Source organism: Corvus moneduloides, chromosome 4, assembly GCF_009650955.1.
Source record: "Corvus moneduloides isolate bCorMon1 chromosome 4, bCorMon1.pri, whole genome shotgun sequence".
Classification (NCBI taxonomy): domain Eukaryota; kingdom Metazoa; phylum Chordata; class Aves; order Passeriformes; family Corvidae; genus Corvus; species Corvus moneduloides.
In genome coordinates this window covers 67,461,468-67,475,939 of record NC_045479.1, presented here as the reverse complement: position 1 = coordinate 67,475,939, position 14,472 = coordinate 67,461,468, and the positions used below count along the sequence as shown (strand labels likewise).

Genomic DNA, 14,472 nt, shown 5'->3' with positions numbered 1-14,472 from the left:
GCTTTATGTTGATTAGCTTTTCCAAAAGTTGAAGTGAAGTGTGAGTGCAGGCAAGGTTTTTAAGGTGATTTCACCAGAAACAGGCAGAGCAGGAAAGGGTTAATAGCTTCATTTACCGTGTGATGTATTCCCATGAAAGCCAGCCGCTGTCAGCCTACAGACCTGACTAATCTCAAGTGTAGTTACTAATTGCTGTCATCCAAACAGTAGCTGGAAGCCATTTAATTTTCCCTTTCACTTGGTGTCATTAACATTAGTGACATATGGCTCTTTCCCTGCCCCAGCTCCGTGGCTACAGGGAAAACCTATGGCTTGAGCTTTGCAAACATCAAAGTCCATGATTAACTTTCAGCATTTTGCTTGTGTCAGGAAGAATTGTTTACAGATCTGGATCCTAAATGCCTGAAAGCTGTTGGGTTTTTCTGGGCACAACTTAGGACAGCAGTATAAAGGTACAATTTTGCCTCTTTAACTTTTACCAGGCTGATGCACAATAAAATTCAGGCAATAGGGGAGATGTAACTTGAAACACATTAGAGTATAAATTATTATTTACTACTTTGCTTTTCTCCTTTCTTTTTGTTTTGTACTTTAATGTAGGTGAGCTGGGCAATTGTTTGTAAGTGAGACTGCATGAATCTTCTGAATTACTTTTGTATCTTCTCACTTGACTCAAAATATTAGGTCAAGATTTCAGATACAGATCTCAAAACTCTGTTTCACTCCCTGCTATCTGTTCTTACTAGATTTAAAGCTCCTTTATCTCTGCTGCCTTATATATAGGTGCTACTTTTTTTTTTTGTATTAGAGTTGCACAATATGTCTCAAATCCCACACTGCTTTCCTCTATCTCATTTGTTCATGTCTATCTGAGCTCATTAATTTTTTAAACAGTATACATTTTATTTTCTGCTGGCCAGATGCTTACTATGCACTGCAGAATTTTTGCCATCCTGCTTTCAGGTAAGATTTGCAGGATTTAATATCACAGGCATTTCAGATCCTGTTCAAATAGCACAGCAACCAAAGTGATCATACTTTTAAAGATCGAGTAATTTCTGGACTTTGTGTCATTTGGAAACATAAAGTAAGACAAAAAAAAGAAAATCTCAGATCTTAGTGATTTTTCTTGCTATGAAGACAGCAAGTTCCACAGAGGACAGTAAAAAAGCTTTGGTAACATGTAGTGAGTCGTGAAGAAGAGTAGGTAGCCTTTTATTTGTAAATTGGCTTCTCCCCGCTCTGAGTTTTAAGGTTAAATAATTTAATGATGCAAAAGGGTGACAGGACAGCTGACAAAGCACACTCTGGTACTCCCTTTCCTCACCCACCCCTGTGCTGTATGGAAGTTCTGCTCACCTGAGCTGGCTTCTGCCGGCCCTGTTGCCCCCTGGAGGGTCCCTGGGAGTCAGCAGCAGTAACCCTTCCACTGCACAGAGCAATTCTGCCAGCAGCCCTCCAGACCTGCTTCCCACTCTGAATTCTTATTCAAGGTCAGCACCTGCAGCAAGAAGAGCACTTTTCTGCAAGTTGACTATTGCACCCATTTTCCTTGCATGAAAGACCTGCTGAATCCAACCAATATATTTTTTCCCATATATTTTCAGAGTGAGTCCCTTGCTGTATGCTGGGAGTACCTGCAGCTTTGTGTGTTTTACTTTACCAAATGTGAAGACAAATGCTGCTCCAGCTGAAATCAGTGCTCCTCCAACACTGGATTTTATCCTGCGGTTAAGGTGAGCAATGAATCCTTGGGTCCAACCTTGTGACCTACCCACTGCAGAAGCACAAAACATAAAGCAGCAGCATGGATTCTACCCTCTTCTCCACTTTTTCTGCAAAGATAATTTGATTTTTTCATGTAACTGATTACACAAGGTGCTTTATTTGGCACCCTGGTGAGCGATGGGGCCGTCGATGGAAGCACCATAACCCACTTTCCTTCCTCCAGCTGGAGCTAAAATCAGAGCAAGGCTCTGGACAAGAACAAAGAGAAATTGCAAACTTGTCTCCGTTAGCAGAGCACCACAGAGCTCCCTTCCTGACTGCTCCAGCAAGGCTCTCAAATGACATAAAATGAACAAAATGAGCCATTTTTATATTAGCATACAGTCACAGCAATGACACCAACCAGGATGGACAGAGGGTTGCATGATGCAAAGATCTGACTCTGCCCTTATACCCTGCATCTCTTTTCATGAAGTGAATAAAAGCTGAGTCAAACCTGAATCATGATGAGCAGGAACTGCAGTAAAATTACAAAAAAAAGTCACTCCACGAACTGAAAGAAAAGGAAAAAAAAAAAAAGGGCTATGTATTGGAGTCTGAAAAGGTGGATCGATAGGGACGGGAACATCTTGTGCTAGCCATGAGAAGCTCTGTGCTGGGGTTTGCTAGTTAGATAAGAGGAAACAGAAAGGACGACCCAGGAGGGAGCAGGAAAGTGAGCAGGGTTGGCAGAGATGCCAGGGAGGCAGAGGACAATAAGTGCCTGAGGCAGTCACACACTTCATTAGGAATGAGGAGTTGGACATTGCTGGGGAACAGGAGACAAAATTCGGGCTGAAAGGCAACCACCGATGGAGAAATGTGCATAATTCTGGGGATAAGAATAATTTGGGTCAGGCCACGAACAAGCTGCTGTCGCATCTCATGGAGCAGGTCGCTGCTGTGCTCTGGCCAGGAGCTCAGCGGTCCGGCGCACATCTTGCCTGGTGGGATCCCGCCTTGAGAGGGAACACGGGCATCCTTAGCGTCCGAGGAGCGGAGAGCTGGTGCAAGCACTCCGCGCCGCCTGGCGCTGCCATGGACTGGGATGGTGCGGGGGTGAGAGGAATCAGGCGGGAGACAGCGGGGGATATGGGCCAGCATCCCACGGCAGGGCTGGGGAAGGGGGGATTCCATCCCACAGCGCCGCTCCCATCCCGGAGCCCATCGGGGCCAGACGTTCCAGGCCGGGGGTGCTGCCGGGCTGCCCAGCAGGGCCCGGGCTGCCGGCGGTGCCTGCGGGATTCGGCCCCGCTACCGCCCCCGCCGCGGAGGTTTTGGGCTGGTGAGATGCAGCCGGAGGATGCTCCGCGCTACCTTCGCCACGCCGGGGCTGGACCAGCCTCGGCAGCGTGCGCCTGCGCCGCCAGCCTTCCTCCCCCTCCCGCTCCTCCTCCTCCCCCCGCTGCCGGCCCCTCCTCCCGGCTCTGGCGGTGCCGGCTGCCGGGGCGGGCGGCCGGCGGGGCCGCTGTGTCCGACAGCCCCGGGGTTATGCCCGGCTGCAGGCGGGGCGCAGGGCCAGGGGCAGCCCGCGGCCGGGGCTCCGAGGTGTCCGGCAGGAGCAGGGGGCGGTGATCCCCGCCAGCACCCCCGCCCCGGGAAGGGGTGCTCGGGCGCTCCGCGGCGGGGGAGGAGGAGGAGGATGATGCTGCTGAGGATGCTGAGGATGCGGCGGGCCGGAGCGGAGCGGGGGTACCCGGGCAGCGCCTGGGTGTGCTGCTGGCTGCTGGGCTGGCAGGCGGCCGCCCTGCAGCTGCCGCCCTGCGAAGAGGTGAGATTTTCCTCCTCCTCTTGGGGTTTTCCCCATCCCGAAGGGCGGGTGGGGGATATTGCACTGGCTCGGGAGGAGGGTGGCATCCCAGCAAGGTGGTGTTGCTGGTTGTTGCTGGCTCCCCCAGAGCTGTCCGTGGGATGATAGAGGGGTCAGACCCACGGGGAGGACCCTCCGCTGCGGTGCGGGCCGAGCCCCCCCGCATCACGGGTAGAGCGGCTCCCTTGGCCGTCGGTCGCGAACCGCACTCCCCACTCCCCTTGCCCGTGGTGATCGCTGCTCCCTTCGGTGCATGGAAATAGTAGAGTCCCCCTCCAAACGAAGGGGGCTCGGCCGGCCTCGCTGTTTTTCGAAATACTGTGTTAAATCAGCGCAAAGGTGGAGAATAAGGGAGGGGTGGTGTGTCAAGCTGTCCCGCCTCCCGGTGTCAGCTCGGTGTGTCCGGGGCTGAGCAGTGAGTGTGACAGGGGGAGAGAAACTTTCTGGCTCTCTACTGCTGTAAGAACCCGAACCTGGAGGGACTTGGTGTGTTCGGAGCAGGGACGCCCCGCACGGCTGTGCGGGATGCGGGGCTGAGGCGGCTGGACAGGGATGTGCAGCCCCGGGTGGCCCCTGAGATTTTCCGGGGAAGGGAGCTGGGTTTCATGAAGCTCTTTTCCGGGGTTTCCAGCCTCACTCCTACATGCAGGGAAATCCTCTCTGCTGCTGTTAAAGAGCAGGTGGGTCTTTCCTGTGTTTTAAACCTGCTGTAGAGATGAGGAGGCTGGGTACCACTTTCCCAGACAGGTCTAGGTGGTCGGGGCTCTGCTCAGGCAAGCAGAAACCTGTAAGTCGGTTAACAGCGGTCTGTCCCCTTCCTTCTAACCCCCTCCTATCCGAGGATGCTCTGGGACCAGAGCTTCCCCACTTCACGTCCCGCAGTTCCACCGTTTAGCAAGAACTAATTTGTACATTTTCAGAGTGGGTTGGGGGTGGGTGACTGCAGCCAGGTGGGAGCACTTGGCTGGCAAAGGGTCCTGATCCATGCTTGGAGGCTGTTGCACTCTGGGACCTCCTCGGCTGGGGGTGCAGAAGACCATGTCTCCTTCCTGTGGTGAAAGAGGGCATTTCGGACCCGGGGAATATTCCCTCTTTGCCTATGAAATTTACTTGTTGTCTTCCAAGTAGCAGAGCTCAGTGCTAGTCTAGCATGGGAAATCTTGCCGTAGGGAGAGGTGATGTCTAGCAAACCAGTGTCTGTTTTGGGCATGTTTCTCCTAAATGTTGATCATTCTCAGGGCATGTTTTTCCTAAATGTTAGTCATTCTCAGAGAGAGGGATTTATGCAGCCACCTGCTTTAAATTACCTATCTCCCTTTTCAGCTAGTGAAGGGAAACAGGTACTTTTAGGTCTGTTCCCATCCTAAAGTCTTCACTTCAAAAAAATGAACCTGTGCAGATGGTTAAATGTGAGAGCTGAACCAGTGCAGTGGTACCAAAAGTGTAGAGCTGGTATTTTGAGTATCTTATGTTGGGCTTTAGGTGTGCAAATTCTCTCCGGAGCCCTACTCCCATACCCCTTTGGATATGGACCTCTGTGCTTTTGCTTTTTTTTTCAGAGAGGCTAACAGTGTTGTTTTACTTGACTTGAATACTCTTTAAAACGGAGACAGCCCTCACTCACATGGTTAAAAAGCTGTGTGTTACTTGTGCTGGGGGGTGTGCAGCCATGAAAGTGTGTCCCAGAAAATGTAGTTACAAACATGTCTGGATGGAGGCAGAGGGGAAAAAAAATGGAGCTTACGAAGAACCAGGATAGCAGATGAACTGCTTTACAAAAGGGAAAAATAGAAGTTAATGGTTTTGTCTCAAAACTTTGCCATTTGCCCCAGTTCAGCCCAGTTTGAATGACCTGGGTGTATTGCCATTAAAATCATATCAGCTCCCGATGAGATTGACTCTGGTTTGGGCAGACTCAGACAGGGATGAAGTTGTGCCATTAGAAAGCACAGCCTGTCAGAGGGTATTGCAGTCCTCTAAAGACTTGGTAAACATCCTTTGTTTTATACCCAAAAGGTCTGAGAAGGACAAGGCTTAATGTACTGGCAGGTAGTTAATTTTCAATCTTCAGGGGATCTTTTTTCAGCAGCACTTCCCCCCCCCTCCTTCCTTGACAACTTGTTTTTCTGTTCCCTTGCTTACAAGAAATACAGATATCTGCTGGTTTGTGAGATTTCTGTGCTGGCACAACATTTGGAGCAGTGGGATCTCTGGCTGTGCCTGAGGCTCCTTGGTGCTCTGATTACATAGATAGTAAAATAATAATGTACAGGAATGCCACTTTCCAGAAACCTTTTTGTCATTGACTTAGCTTGTCAGGGACTGTAGTAGTTCAGCACACTGGATTTAGGAGGGGTGTGTTTGTGCTGCAAACCAAAGGTACAAGCAGCTTGAATGAATATTCCTGTGAGTTTTTGGAGTAAATCAGTACAGCCATAAGTTGTGTTCAGTCCAGGCTGTGATGGTCATTCACATTGTGATCTCTCCCTGAGCTCTCCAATGCCAGCAGCAAATTTAAAGGTGGTTTGTGCATCTCCAAGAGATGGAGGCAGGCTCAGCTTGGATGGCTGGGGTACCTCTGGGGTACAGAACCTGGGGAGACCCATTACTGTACCCTATGCCTCTGGTGACTTGGCAACTCAAATTAGGACAGTAGTAGAAGAATAATAAGTGCTTGGTGAATTCTTTCTGCTATGGCAATGATGATCAGGGTACTCATGCAAATGTTTCATGTGTTGCATAAATTATGACTTCGAGTGGAATTGATGACACCCGTGCTTTTCACTGCCATTAAATACACATTAAGCTGTTATGTTGGAAATAATGAGATATTCATGCCAGTCCCCCTGCTGCTGCAGGGACAATAGTTGTTACATGTTATGTTCCAGTGTTTGGTGCTTTTTCTAAACTTTTCAACTGAATGTGTCTTCTTCAGCTTCCCCTCAGAGATTCACCCAAATCTGAGCAGATTTTGCCTTTAGGACATTTGATACTCAACCTAAATAGATCTTTTCTTAATTTCATCTTTCCTCTGTGTTGAATAACAAAAAAACCCCTAAACTCACGGAGTGACTCTTCTCTTAATTCTCATTCAGCCAAATTGCTTTCAAAGAGAGATGCAGAGTATCCTCCTGCTGGCAAAGATGTTTTCTTTCATACTCCTGTTCGACTCTCAGTTGTTATGCAGATTGAGAGCAAACACATGCCTTTGACATTGATAATAAATGTGATTCTGATACATTGCACGGTTTACCTGCTGTTTCAGTAGACAGGTAAATTAAAGGGTAATGCTAAATGCTTTCTTTAAGGGAATGTATTTTTGCACTAGTCTGCTAGAATGCTTATGGAAAAGACAAAAAAAAAAAAGAAATGTTCTTGGAAAATGAAAGAGTCTTTTGTAAAATCACTTGCAAGGCAAAGGCAAAAAAGTCTTAAGAATAAAGGGGAAGCATGAACTTGAACTTTGGTCAAGTAGGGTGGATTTGGTGTGTTGAAATAGCACCCATTTTCATGATGAGAAAAGGTTAAAAAATTGAGTATGTCTAAGCTAAGTGTGAAGTTTTTAAAGTATATTAATATGTTAAATCAGGATATTAGGTACTGAGCTAAGCAGCCTGGGAAGCAAGGTGAAATTCTTGTCTTTCTATGTAAAGGATGGAGAGGAGATGTGTCAGTCTTGGAAAGATGTTACATAAGCCTGCACGCCTGTCACCACGTACACATGGCAGGAGTAACAGGGATGTCTGTTGGCAGGAATCTGAATATCTGAAACACTCTCGTGTTGTCAGTGAACTGTACCTGCTTGGGAAGAGGTTTGGAGTCATTGCAGAAGGCTCTGTAGAGGCAACCCATGTGCTGACGGTGAAGCAATTTGGGTGGGTGATTAAAAGAAAAAAGAATAAAACCTGTCAGAGTGGTTTTGTGCCCTATCATTAGTACTCAGGAACCGTGAACGCTGTGTTTGTTCTACAGCTGGTTAATGAGCGCAGAGTGATCACAGCAAAGGGTGGGGCTGCGTCGGTAAGGAGGGAGTAACTTGACAAAGGAAGAGAAAGAAGAACAGGCATCAATGTGTGGGGTAGAGAAAATTAATGAGATGCAAATCTATAGGATAAAGTAGAAATAAAAAGGATTTTTGTGCACATGAAAGGCTAAATGTTTTTACTGTTAAAAGCTAATACTATTTTTTTTTTTAATGTAACCGTAAACAACCTCTGGGACTATTTGATCTCCAAGATTCATTTAGTCTCTGTTGGCCTTAAAATCTCTGAAGGGATTAGGTCATTTACGAAGGAATTCTCCTTCTTGGTTGGTTTCCTTGCTGTCCCTTATTGGTACTCTTGTCCCTTTCTCTGAAGCATCTGCATTTGCTATTTTGGCAACAGAGCAGGTGGTATCTCCACCAGCTGCTGGGATGATCCAATGTTATATTCCCTAATTTCTAGCCACCTTGAAAGATATTAGACACTTAACCTATGAACAATTCATAGTCAGCCGAAGAGGCTGTGGAAAGATTCCTGTGCAGACTCTTTTATTTCTTTCACCTCTTGCTACACAGAGTTGTGTCTTTGTGGGGGAAAGAGAAATGTACAGCTTCCATTTTCTGTGGTGATGAAGGGTCATAAAGATGATGAAAGAGGAGCAAAAATCAGGCTACAAAACTGCTGACAATAAAGTCGATGGAGTGGAAACATGAGCACAAAAGGTGAGGAGACAGATGCTAAAACACAGGTACCACAGCAGAAAGCACATAGCAGAGCAAGGTGGGGGGAGCACAGGAGAGACTGGTGAGGTGTCAGAAATGAAAACCTGAGAAGGAAGACAGATACTGGCATAAAAACTGGATAGTGAGCCATGGTTGTAATGATTCAAGAATAAGAGAATTAGTCATAGTGGGAAGTGCTGTAACAGACCATAAACTCAAAAGAGTAGTGGCCATTAAACCAACACAAGATTGCATTTCTCCCATTATCAAACATCCCTGGATCATTCAGGGTGAGATTTATCATTTATAAAGAAGGCCATGATTTTATTTTCTCTTTTTCTTCATAGGTTGAGGTTGAGTGAGAATGGGAGCTGTGCTGGGGTTCCTGACACATCCGTGCATTACGGAGTCAGGACTACCAGCCAGCCAGGGGCCAGGATGGCTTTTTGCAGGGATTTGGGCTGTCAGCTGCCTTCCCCGGGCCACACTGTCCACCAGGTGTTGGTTGGGAAAGCTTTGGCAGTACTGTGTGTTGCTTTATGCCAGATGGTGACCTGGGTCAGAAATGCTGGAATCTCTTGAAGGGAACCTTTTCCGCGAGCCTGACCCTGTGCTCAGCGAAGATGTTGGCAGGGCTCCCACCGACTGCAATGACTGTGGGGCAGAGCCAGGGGCTCTCACACCTGCAGGGCTCAGGCTGTGGGCAGCTGGGAGATGCCATCACTGCAGGCTTTGCTGTGTCATATGGTAGGTTGCTGTAAACACCTGCTGAAGGAAGTGGTAAGCACCAACTACGTAGAAAAAAAATTAGAGAAGAACAGATAAAGGTTGGTAAAAAGAAAGGTAGCTTTGAATGCCTTATACTTGAGATAGGAAAGAAATATTGTTTGGCAACAGGTCCCAAATGTCTCCCAGATGGTGCCAAGATTTTTCTAGAGGCTGCTGCTATGGAGGTCCCATGTTGTTATCCAGCACGGCCATATCTTCCCTAACCCTTACACCTACCTGGAAAAGAGTGTCCCGCTCACTACCCCTTGGTAACACCTTAGGTCCTACCCTGGACCTGAAAATATGTTTAGATTTTGAATGCTGGCAGTGGGAACATTTTGGTTTTCAGTCTTTTGAAAACAAAAACCGCTGGTTTTGAGGTGAGAAATAGATAAACACCCCTTTTTGTTTTTTAACAACCATCTTTTAAAGCAAGCAAGAAAACAAACAAAACCCTTTCAATTACAAAACATTATCTAAATCTCATAATGACCTTGTTTCACAAGCATTGTGATACCCTCTGATAAAGAGTGCCAGACAGTAATCGCTGTGCACTTGGGACGTGGGCTCAGAGCTGATTTAAGATGATCTAGGACGACGTGTGCAGCTGAGCCGCTGGCTCTGCTGCTGGTGCTGATGATCCTGTCACTGTGCTGAGTCAGAACTAACGCTGATTTGGCTGAAAACTCACCTGCCCAAAGGAAAAAAAAAATTAAAAAGCCAAAAGAAACGGGTGAGGGTTTAGCTGGGAGAATGGCAGAGATTACTCAGTCATTGTTTAGTTTCTGGGGGAATAGAAGTGGTACAGGAGGCTTTGGGACCCACCCATGAGCACAAGTCTCGTCTTTTATTTCTAGAACATAAAATTTTGGTGGGATAGAGCTAGCCTGGATTTACACTGAGATAATGCCAAGGGGATTGTATTTCCTGATGTAGGAAGAAGAAAACCAGAGCTGTGTGTTAAAGGTGTGAAAGAATTGCATTGTTGCTTTCTGTTGTGCTTTGACTTAAGGGATGCAAGTGCTGTCCCTGTGAGGAAAGGTATTTGCTGGCTGCAAAACATGTTTTCAATGAAAAAAATAATAATTCCAGATGATGGTGTATTCCCAACTAGAAAATTCCTTTGACATTGAGTTTTTACTGCTACAAAGAGAAGACAAATCACTCATCCCATTGATATGTGATTAACTTCTCTTACCTGGTAGTGTTTTGCGGTCAGGAAATACAACACACAACAGAGGTGATTTATGGTGATACTTGAAGACTATTGGAAAATACCTACAAAAAGTGATAGGAACTGTGTTACTTGGTGGTGAAAATGCTTAAATTTCATTTGGTTAGATTTTGTTCCACCTTAGAGGTACAAATATTTTCCAGGGATAATCCACAGGAAAGTGGGTCAGGGTGTTTGGGATTGGTTAAAAGACTATGCTCACCCTGCCAAGAACAGGAACATCAGGAGAAGATACTGCTGTAAACAAGGTGAGCCAGTCCATGAGTATGGGCAGATCCCTGTCCCTCTTATAGTTAGTAGGGTAGACTGAGTCAAAAGAGCTATATTCTATATGATAATTACCGATGTGGGTTACTAGTGCTAATCTTATAATCCAATTTGATGAAAAACCCCTGCTTTGGGGAGAGGGTGAACTTTCCCTCTGAGGTTGGAACTGACCTGAACATGCTTAGAGGTGTTTTTGATGTAATGAATATGGTCAGAAAATTGAATTGCATTTGATAACGAAGTCAGAGGGAGGAGCGATGGAGATGTCATTAACATAATTGCTGCTGGCTTGTTAAAATACAGTACACGTTTGATAGTAGAGAAATCAGTGTCTAAATTGATTGTACTGTCACAGGAAACTGAAGTGCACAAGGTGGTGACTGCTAGCAGCCAACTGAAGGGTAAAGGTGATTTAGACCTGAGCTGTTGACTCTTAAAGTGTTCATTTCCCACAGTGTTTCCTGTGGTGTGTGAAATCCTTCTGGTTTTGTGCTTACTCTCTGAAGTTTCTTAAAGGAAGATCTTCACACAGGCTGGTCGTGTTTTATACACACAAGGGGTGGTGCTGTGCCTTTTGAGAGATGTAGAGCAGAAATGGATGACTGCTGATTTTTCCCAGCCTTTTATATCCATGGCTCCCTCCTGCTGGGAGGTCAACAGTGCTGATCAAATGCTGCTTGTTTCTGGTAAGCTGCTTTTTATCTCTAGCTCCGTGGTTCCCTGAAGCAAATGAAGAAAAGAAAGATTTCCCAAGACAGTTCTTTTCTTCTCTCTTTTGTTTGTTCTTATTTAATCCAATTTTTTGAAAATTCAGACTTCTCTTGAAAGGAAAGAACAAGGGGCTCTAACCAGACTTCTTTACAGTAGGATTCATGCTTGCCTGGAGGGACTAGGAGCTGATGTTCATCTCAGGGATGCTGGGGGAAGGCTACATGATAGAACTGGAGTGGGAAATGATTCAGCTTATCATGCTGCACCTTTGTCACAAGCACCTGCCCTGCAGACCTGCTGATGAGCAGCTTGTCTTGCCTTGTGATGAATGTCAAGTGTCCTGATTAGTAGGAGAGTGGCTCTCCCCTAGAGCTGCTCAAGCAACAGCTGAACCCAGGCCAACTCTCTCCGCTTCCAGAAGATCTGACAGGGTGACTGTCAATTAATGCCTGGTTTTGATGCTGAATATAGGATACACTAGGGCTCTGAATTCTCCTTTTTTAGCTGGAAGCCCACTGTTCTCTGTGTTAGCCTCTGCACAGTGAGAGGCAGTGGATCCAGAAGCGTTGCTCTATCCTGCACCAAAGGAACACATTCTGTTAGAGTCAAGCCATCCTTTTAGGGATGCACCAACCAGGTATTACAAATAGTTCAAGACTGAGCCCTGAACTGCTACTGAAATAGCTGTGATCAATGATCACACTCCCATTCACCCCAGCTAAGAGGAGACATAATGCCAAGAACAATCAATTTCTGTATCTTTCTGTTTTCCAGTATTTTTAATGGTACTGAAAGCTAACCCTACTTAAATGTTTGCTGGCTCCTCTGAAAAGTCATTGCTTTGCAGTTCCAGCTTTTAAATTAAAACAACCCCAGACAAACCAGCTGGTTTGCTGCATTGCCCATTGTGATACTGACCTGCAAATCTCTTAAACTGCTTTGCTAAACAAGGGAAAAAGATTTCCTTAAAGCCTTATGATGTGGTCATGCAGGAATCACAGCTTTCATTGAAAAATGTGGGAGAAAAGAGAAGTTAAGTTGGCTTCTCAGTATTGAAGAGTTGAAAATGTCGGCTTTGAAAATCTGTAGAATTAAATGAAGTGGAGCTAAATTGCATAGTGTTTTAAGGTCCTGTGGCACTTAAATAGGTTATATGAATGTGATGGGGTGGAAGCAATGATGCCTGACTCAAGGTTTTGGGAGGCTTTATGTGACTGTTACTGAAAGTACAATTTGATTAACAAACTTTGACATTATTTAAATTTAGCATTCACACTGTAGATAGTCTGATGGGAAGACTCAGTAGCACCTCATTGGGCACCACACATGCTAGAAATAAAAATAAATTATTGGGGCGATCACCTGCTCTCGTAGGTGGTCTCTGGCCTGCTAAACAGGACAGACCCAAAGAGCTCTGGTCCCTGAGCTGTCAGTGTGCTCCCTGGCATGGATTTGCCCATGGCATCTGGCACAGCATGGGACACTGCAGTAGAAGCTCTGCATGAACTCCACAGGAGTCCTGCAGTTAGGCAGTAAAGATGAGTGGAGGCAGTTGTGTCATGGGATGATGATAACTGGGTACATGTTATATGTTAGGAAGGCATGTAGCACACTCAGTTCTTCAGGACAACAGAAAACCATTGTGAAGAGACCTTGCTCCAGTGATCCATGTATAGTCCAAGTGTGATGGTGTGGAAGTAACATGGGGCAGAACCAGCATTTCATACCTTAAAAAGAACTTACCTTGCTTTTAATTGTACAAGTTAGGCACCTAGCTTGATCTAAGTATCTAGCTGTCAAGACAGAGACAATCGCCACTCAAGATTAATTTTTACCATCCTCTAAGTGATTTTTTGCTGAATGTGCACATTTTCTTCCACTGTCTACAGAGGGATGCTGGCTTTTGCCACGTAAATGCTCTGCTTTTAGTTACCTAAAGTAAAATAAGGACCCATATGTGGAATCAGTCTCCACTGTGAGTTACATTAGCTGTTACACAAGCTACAAGGTCACTTTGCAGCACTCTGTAAGCTGCAGGGTTGAGGGTGTTGTGGTAAGGCTGGGACATCACAGTGTTGCAGCTAGGTCTCTGCAGTGACCTAATTACACCGAAGAAGGGATCTAAATCTTTGCCTCTGAACTGCTGAATTAGAAGGGAAACGCAGCAAGAGCACAGTTTTAGTTCTAGAGAGCTGTTAGTGAGCCAAGAGTTTTTATTGCTTTGCCTTGTAGCAGCTTCCTACCAAAGGTGTATTATCACACAGCAGAGTCCCTGTCCAGGGAATAATTAACATCAGGCTCATGCCAGGGTAAATTTCTGTATTTTATATGCAGCATTTATCTATCTATGTCTGTCTGTCTGTCTGTCTATCTCTCTCTCTCTAGACACACATATTTAAGCTTGCCTGTAATGATCAGCTTGTAATTTGTCAAATGGGCTAGACCTTGTGTCTGTATTTAATTTCCCACTGCAAAAAGGCAGCTGCATGATTTTTTATGGCTTCCCATGTGCGTGGTTACAGGCTGGCTGCATTGCCCAGGCAGGTAAACCAGCTATGAATGCATTTCTTTCTTTGTGTCCTAGGCTGGGTCATACCTCGCGGGCACAATCAGTAGCAAGGGACAGCTGAGGAGCTGTGCCTGAGCAAAACCCTGATCTCTCCCTCCTGCCTTTCCCCCAGTCCACGGGCTGATGAGTCACTGCTGATGGATTTGACTGATGCAGCCCTTGTGATAACACATTACCCTGCCCCTGGAAAAGGCTTTAATGGGTACGGACAAAGCTCTGCCTACTGCTGTCACGACAAGCTCATCCCTCACCAGATCTGGGTTGGATGCAAGAGGGAATTTTGCAGCTCCAGGCACTCTTTAGTTGCTAGAAATGCTGACAAATAACGAATTTGACTTTGTAGCTGCCTAGGAAGCTTCCTTAGCCCTATGGGTAAATCTGGACTTCAGAAGAATTGTGTATTGAGTAGGGCTTGGCTAGACCCTGCTACCAGAGATCATTTTAACTGGAGTTAGCAGCACAGACACAGAAAAGAGTCCAGAAGCTGAATGTAGCTGATGGCCAAGTTAAATCTAAGATGTGTTTTCTCCACTGTTTACTTAGGTCAGGCTGCCTTGGGCTGCTAGTTTCTCCTTGGTTTTATTTATTAGTTACTCTTGCAGTGAAAATGGACTCTGTGGGCTTGGAGACAGCCCAGGAGG

The 14,472-nt window shown here is 46.1% G+C and overlaps 1 protein-coding gene across 2 annotated transcripts in view; it reads left to right on the top strand.

Moving 5' to 3' along the window:
* The first annotated feature begins 3,205 nt into the window (after nucleotides 1-3,205).
* KIAA1324L (KIAA1324 like) overlaps nucleotides 3,206-14,472 on the top strand; it is a 95,186-nt gene continuing 83,919 nt past the window's right edge. The window contains exon 1 of one of the 2 annotated variants that reach the window (XM_032105418.1): nucleotides 3,206-3,538. In XM_032105418.1, the coding sequence (XP_031961309.1) occupies nucleotides 3,410-3,538 (129 nt within the window). In that variant the 5' untranslated portion in view covers nucleotides 3,206-3,409. The remainder of the gene's footprint in view (nucleotides 3,539-14,472) is intronic. The other variant, XM_032105419.1, reaches the window with a different exon arrangement.